The 7,395-nt window shown below is 34.3% G+C and overlaps 1 protein-coding gene across 3 annotated transcripts; it reads right to left on the reverse strand.

The window, feature by feature from the left end:
- Positions 1–1,672: 1,672 nt before the first annotated feature.
- Positions 1,673–6,697, reverse strand: LOC129572458 (cytochrome P450 4C1-like). 3 transcript variants are annotated; one of them, XR_008688452.1, is made up of 8 exons: positions 6,124–6,648; positions 5,833–6,021; positions 5,698–5,764; positions 4,424–4,550; positions 3,891–4,361; positions 3,659–3,782; positions 2,716–3,413; positions 1,673–2,137 (listed from the first exon to the last, which is right to left on the reverse strand). XR_008688452.1 is itself a non-coding variant. In XM_055452422.1 (7 exons), exons 1-7 carry the CDS (start codon positions 6,476–6,478, stop codon positions 3,250–3,252), a joined length of 1,497 nt encoding a protein of 498 aa, XP_055308397.1. In that variant the 5' UTR covers positions 6,479–6,697; the 3' UTR covers positions 1,673–3,249. The 3 variants fall into 3 exon arrangements, 1 of the variants encoding a protein (XP_055308397.1); XR_008688451.1 differs by having other exon boundaries at positions 2,403–3,413; XM_055452422.1 differs by having other exon boundaries at positions 1,673–3,413; positions 6,124–6,697.
- Positions 6,698–7,395: the final 698 nt, after the last annotated feature.

A 7,395-nucleotide genomic window follows, 5' to 3' on the forward strand; every position in this document is an offset into this window, starting at 1 on the left:
TTCCTAACAATTTTCAGGCTTTTCTGTTAACAATTTAACAACAATTTAAAGCGTTTTCGTTTAACAATTTCTAGAGGCTCTATATATAAGGTAATGTCGGGTCATTTGGGCCGGCTTAGCTTCTAATTTTAAACCTTCTTTTCATATGGGAATTTTTTAGAGTTTAAGGTATCGTTGGAAAGGTAACCTCCTAAGCTAACTTTTTGCCGAAGAAAGTCCTTCGATTGTGTCAGTGAAAAAAAAATTATGTAAGGTAATGTTCCCTTAAACGGGACGCTCCCTTAAACGGGACAGCCAAGTATTTTTGACTTCTGAGTTTGACAGCGAGCTGTCATTTATACCAAACGATTAGCTCAACGAACGCAAACTTTTGATAGTATTTCGAAAAGTTAGGACGTATCGCTTGATTGTGAAATAACTTTCGTGTGAAACTTTCAAAAATAAAACTTTTTTGATCAATTTCGGTACACCCATATTTTGAACATTTGTGAACATTTTTTGAAGCTAAATATACTCAATAGTTAGTAAATTTAGTCTATTTTAAATCTGCAATATTCACTTTGTTGGTATCGCGCCATAAAAATTTTTTATGATGAGTCACAAAAATGGTCGTAATTTCCTTAAACGGGACAGTGATGTATCCTTAAATGGGACACTTTGTATTCCCTATCATGGGGGTCCCACTGTTATGAGGGCATCACCTGCTGAGGCAAAATTATAGCACTCCTCAATACCTTTCGATCCATGCATATGGTGTCCCTTTCAGTTCATCCTTTCATGGAAATATAGACATTGAGAAGAAAACCCCGTTTTTAGAGTAAAAAAGTAGAGTTTTCCTCACTTTCTGGGTGAAGGGGAGGATATATCGTATCGTTGAGAACAACAGAGCTGCAGGGTCGATCAAGCACAATGAATTTACTCCGGACAGTTCCGCCCCATGCCCTTCGACTGGGGTTTGATCAAGTATTCCAACAATTGATCAAGTATTCCAACAAGGCTATTGACACTGAAGGTCACTGATCCCAGCCCAGGGGAAATAAGGCACCACCTCCTGGGGCAAAATTATAGTACTCCCCAATACCTTTCATTCCATGCATATGGTGCCCCTCTCAGGTCCCCTTTCATGAATATATAGGCAATGAAAGGAAACTAACTTTTTTTATACTCAAAAAGTAAGTTTATTCCCATTTTCTGGGTCAAGGGGTGGATATATCGCATGGATTGATGCAGTAGAGCTCCAAAAGTCGATAAAATGAATAAACTATGAATAAGCATTCAAAATATGATCTTATTGATTCATTTTCACGCTTATATTTCAGTTTTTCGGGGTGTCCCATTTAAGGAGACAAAATTTTTTTTTCCGATTTTCGACATGGTCGGAAATTTTGCGATAATTTTTTTTTTTTGTAATGTAAATAAAAAGCTGTCTAAGGCAAAAAGGTTCCTTTGCTCATCCTCTTTCCAACGGTATATCACATTTTCGAAAATATTTCCACTAGTCAAAGATGAAAAACCATGTCGAAGTGCGTCCCGTTTAAGGGAACATTACCTTAAATTTTTCCAACTACCATTTTTTTTGCCAAAAAAAAGGATGTCGGGTCATTTGGGCCACTACAAAAAATCTGAAAAATAAGTGAAAATAAATAATATAATGAAATAATAACACTGTATATCGACGTTTTGTTGCGACTTTATTGATTTTTCGTCATGTACGATAAATATTGACACTCTTTTTGGATTGTAATTCACTTTTTTGTCACGTACAGAAAAAATGTTAACGATTATTCAACCAAATCAAAACCAAAACCAAATCAAAACCAAATTGATGTAAACAATTTTAATGTACAACACGCTTCATTCTCCATTTAATTTCATCATACCGTTGTAGTGTTTACGTAGCCAGCAAGTGATCGCAGCAAAGTTTCGATATCGGCATCGCTGAGTTTGTTGATATCTTTGCCTTGTTCATCAAACTTCTGAACATAACGCTGAAAGCTGGTTCTTGGTATTTCGAGTGCAACAGCGGTCGAACGAACTGATTTATTTCCAATTTTCACGGCTTTGAGTGCAGTCGTTAAGACAGCATAGTCAACTTTCCCTTGTTCGGTTTTTCGAGTATGCTTCGGCATTTTTAACACTATATTTGTAAAAAAACACGTTAAAATCTTTTTTACATTCACGAATTTCACTTGAAATACGATCATAAGTCATAAAAATGGCGTCTCTATGTAAAACACACAAATCATGTTAGTGGCCCAACTGACCCGACACGAGTGGCCCAACAGAGCAAAAACGACGCCATTTTTGATGCAACCAAAAAAAAAATCCATGATGAAATTTTGCCAGAATACTACATAAATATCGAAAATAGATAAATTTTACAACAAATATACGATATTTACCTTCAACAATTGTCGGAAAATATTCAATTTCGAGTGGTCGGCAAAATGGTAAATTTGACTATTTTTCACAATTTTTTGTCATGTGTCTAGTTCACTAACAAGAAATGCGACTTGACTCGCCGGAATACCACCAATAGTGTTCATTTGGCAAGTCATTAACATAGCAGCAATGACATTTGACAGTCACTGTCAAATTTCGGAGATATGGCACCGGCCCAAATGACCCGACATTATCTTAGATCAAACTAGCAAATTCATTGTTTAATTTTTCGGATTTCTGGAGGCAATACAAAAATCTAACTAAATAAATTACTTCTTTTAACATGAGCTATCAAATGCACTGCCCGTTCCAACGGTCAGTACGTGTTATGAGAATCAATCTTTGTTTCTGCAAATAATAACAATTTATTGATAAATTCAATTGTATCTAATGACGAATCGGTTTTTTCTACCGATTAAGCTATCCGCTACCAATATATGCATACTTTAAAATATGAATAAGACAAACTCTAAAAAACAAAGTAGTTCGATCATTAATCGACGATTTTGGAGTCATTTTTGTGGCGTCTCCACTCGCATTTAATTTCCATTGTAGAAGCTTGCTTGTCAAAGTTCATACATCATTGCAAACATATGGAAGTGGAGAAAGTGACGCCAAGCTGCACGAGGTTATTTAACATGCAATTTTGCAAAGTGACAATCATTGACTATTGATTAGTCTAAAAGACCTCATAGAAATTTGCTTATATAAAATTTAAACATTTAATTCAATTATTCAAAATGAAACAACCCTATTACGCATACAAAGATAGGGTAAAGAAATTATTCGTCATCGTAAATTATTTGCCTACCAATCGCGTCTCTCAACAAAAACCATGTGTTTGTTGATCAATTTCATTGTAATATCAGATTTTAGCACCAGATCACACATTTTCAGACGTGTTGAAAATTTAAAGTTTCGCACACATGCCGAGAGCATCACTTTCATTAGAATCATTGATTGCTGATTACCTGTGAATGATCGCAAAATGGGAAGACTATTATACTAGTTTGGCTTTAACGATAAGCGTTATGGCAAAAAATGGATAGAAAACAATGTTAAAATTTCATTTATTGACAGAAGCCAAATTTGAAAAAAAAAAAAATAAAACCTTGAGAGCTGGGAAATATATGTACGTAATATCAAAAACAAAACTAAAACTGGAATGATAAATCTAATGAAAGAAGAAATTTGATTTTAAAAAAAATCGAATTACCAATGCATTGTCTTGGTCCAGCACTAAATGGAAGAAACGAATACGGATGTCTTTGGCTGACATTTTTCGGTGAAAAGTGATCAGGATTGAATTCATCAACGTCATCGCCCCAGATATCTTTTCTCTATTTCGGAAAAAATAATTAATTTTTCCGTTTTTCAATTGAAATGTTCTTGAAATTGTTTTTCGTTGCTCAATCAATACTAAATTAAACCAATGGTAATTAACTTACGCGATGCAATGTTAAAATCGACAATTTAATGGTTGTGCCTTTCGGAATGGTGCAATTGCTGACCGGAATGTCAATAGCTGGCGTGCGGCCAATCACCGGAGCCACCGGAAATAATCGCATTGTTTCTTTCAAACAACAGTCCAAATAGGGTAATCTCGTTAAATGATCAAACAATGTTGCCCCATCTTGTGTGTCATAAACAGACTTTAGTTCTTCAAATAGTCTCTCCTGAAATTTTGGATGCATTGCGAGCATAAGAATTGCAAATGAAGCGGTTATTGAAGTGGTGTCACTGCCTGTCATTAGAATCGTTTCAATTTGTTCTTTGATCATGTTTTCGCTACATCTACCAGCAAAATATGACTCGAGCAAGTGGTCAATCAATTCCAAATGCGGTTTGTCTGACTCATTGGAATAACCTGGAGATTTATCCATTCTTGTCAAATATTCGGACTTTTTTTGATCGAAAACCTGCTAGCCAACAAAATTAGATTCATGAAAACATACGAAAACAATATAATATGAGAACTTACACGATTCGTGAAATTGCGAATAATATCAACATTTTGCTTCTGTTTTCTGCACATCGAAGTCCAACGGTATATGAAATCCGGTTGTGTCCAGACGGTTGTGAAACGTTTTATCACCATTTCGAAGACACTTTGGGAAAGATTAAATTAACAGGAATCAATATTTTTGTTTTATGTTTTAATATCTTTGTAAGTTATTTCGTTTCTTTTTTTTTAATTTTTAATATTTTTTCAAGTGTTTTGTTCATTTTTTTTCGAATGGATACTCAATATGACCAGATCATTCTTTCGAAAATATGGGAGATCCGGGGAAAATGAGAGAAAAAATATACATAGTGTAGACGGATCGTCATTATTATTATAATTGTGTGACCCGTCTACTCATTATTTCACACAATTATAATAATACTGACGATCCGTCTACAATAGGTATAGAATGTATGAGCCCCCAGTTTTTCCATAGAAGAAACTTTGGATCAATGAAAATTGTCAAAAATGTTTCAATATTTCCAATAAAATATTAAATTCCGTTAAAATAATAAATAATTGAATCTATGTTCAAGTCGATGATCTAAGATATAGCAATATTGCACAATACGAAACAAATGATAAATCAATTGCCATTATGCATCAGTAGTTGGGGAAAAGTTCAATTCTCAAGAATTCGTACATTCGCGAATTATGAAGAAATTAGCAAGAAATCGAATTCGCAGCATTCGTTTTTTGAAATATTTCCCTAGAAACAAGTGCCATGGTGACACATTGTATGTATACAGTAATTTTTGCATTCTGCCGAATTTAAAACAAAAAAGAAAAATAAAATACCAAACAGCATTTGCAAAGTGACTATATACTGAATTGTTGTATAGGTGCAAATAACTGTGTTTGATTTTGTCGCCAACAAAATTCTACGAGAACAACCATACACACATTCAGAACGAGAAGCTGTTTCGATCTGTCATTCAGTTTACACAGAGCTCTTGTATATATTCACTTCGGCGAACGATAATAATTTCGGTCGCTGATTTTTATTGTTCATACTTATTATTCACCGCTGAAGTGAATTTGATATCGACTTTTTAGAAAAAATGTATGAAAATTTCTTAACAAACTCAGAATTCGAAAAATATAAAAATATAGGAGATTTTGACGAAAATATAAGACTCGAAAAAAGGAGTCTCCTATCAAATATAGGAGATTTGTCAGTTTATAGATACCTAATTTTAAAATATCCTTTACTTCCGATATTCGTTAAATCTTTGTTAAGTTCTACTTACATTTCCATACTATGCAGAAATTTCCCGATGTCATCATCGCTCATGCTATCCACACCCATTGCGGCGCCTGTTTTATCCAAATTTGAAGGAACATGCAATTTAAAGTGGCTCAAATACGAAAAAAAAATGTTTTACCGCAAATTATTCTCAAGGTGATAAAATTCATCAGTGGCAAAATATCGAAATCTGCGTCGCCAACTCTTGCGTTCAATTTTTGGATCAATGTTTTTGTTTCGTCGTTGAAAATTGGCATAGAAGCTTGTAGAACTTTCAAATGAAATGCCGGATTCATCAGCTTGCGTATTGGTTTCCAAATGGAGCCATCTTTATGACAAAAAGAAGATTCTTGTCAGAAAATTTGCATGTTGTCTCAATTGAAGCGAAAAAAATTCGCAAAAACATATTAATTTCTTCTTTTTGTCTTACATCTTGCATTGAGAATCCCATTCGTATTTGGCATATAACCGTACACATAGGGTTTGTCCAAGCAATGTGGTGATGTGAAAATGGTTTTCATGTCTTCCGGTTTATCTAATATCACAAATAAAAGTGGTCCAATGTATGTTTTGAACGGCGTTCCAACTTCTCTCGCAAATTGCATCACTCCTTTGAACAGTTCAACATCAGATTTACCCACCAGCACATGAGCATTTCCGATAAATGGATAAACGGTGCCTTTGGTTTTCAAGTGTTTCACATATCGTTCCATTCGCCTCATGTGCATGAAATATTTCACCAAAATGGTCGTCACGAAAAACACACACAATAGTAAGGAAATCATCTTTCAACAATATTTATTCACTATAGTTTCACTTTCAAATTGATGAAAACAGATTCAATGAACAAATGAAAACAATAAACAGAATGCGACTAGTTTAGTTTTTATAGCATTAAGATCAGAGGTCAAAGCTGAAAACTTTATCAACTAAAAATGAGTTAAAGTTAAAAAGATTCAGTTACTGATCATTCGAACGATCCCGATGATGACTTGAAAGAAACTAAAGCGCATTTGTCCAAAATAGCATTTTAAATCGGTTATCACACAAAATCAACAACAATTAAACCCGTCTTTGTCAATAACAATGGAGTTGAGCGACTGGTAAAAGTTTAAAGTAAGTATTAAATATCTGCCGTTTGTTAAATATCTGGACAAACCAGATTAGCTTCTATTTATGATTTAACAAGGAAGATAAATTCTACTAATAGACCGCTATAGATTGAATTGTTCACTAACATAGCAAAGATTTCTGAATTTCTTTGAAACTGTAAAAAATCAATGCATATATAGCGAGGTATGAGGAGTATACATTGATGAAATAAACACAGTTTTTTGATGTCTCTTGATGTGCAATACTCTTTATTCAGTTCACTCGTCGAAGGTTCTGTTGTGACTGAGTGGATGCGCATGACGTCGCGACTAATTCGGCTAATGTCGTAATTAGCGCAACGACGTCGCATGTATAGTCGGAGAGTGCATGGATATGTGTATGATTTACATAGGTGCATGCGCTCTCTGGCTATACATATAACGGTTCGAATTAAAATCAATTATTTGCGCAAAATTTCATATGATTGAGTTCAGTTGTCTTTTAGTATTAATGAGTTCAAAGATAAGAAAATTCTGCCCAGAGTGGCTAGAGCAATCAGTTAAGTTTGATGCCAGCCCAATGAGGAATATGTACACATAGTTATTTAGAT

Source organism: Sitodiplosis mosellana, unplaced genomic scaffold (genome assembly GCF_009176505.1).
Source record: "Sitodiplosis mosellana isolate CC-2019 unplaced genomic scaffold, AAFC_SMos_1.0 Smas_scaffold_5037, whole genome shotgun sequence".
Taxonomy (NCBI): domain Eukaryota; kingdom Metazoa; phylum Arthropoda; class Insecta; order Diptera; family Cecidomyiidae; genus Sitodiplosis; species Sitodiplosis mosellana.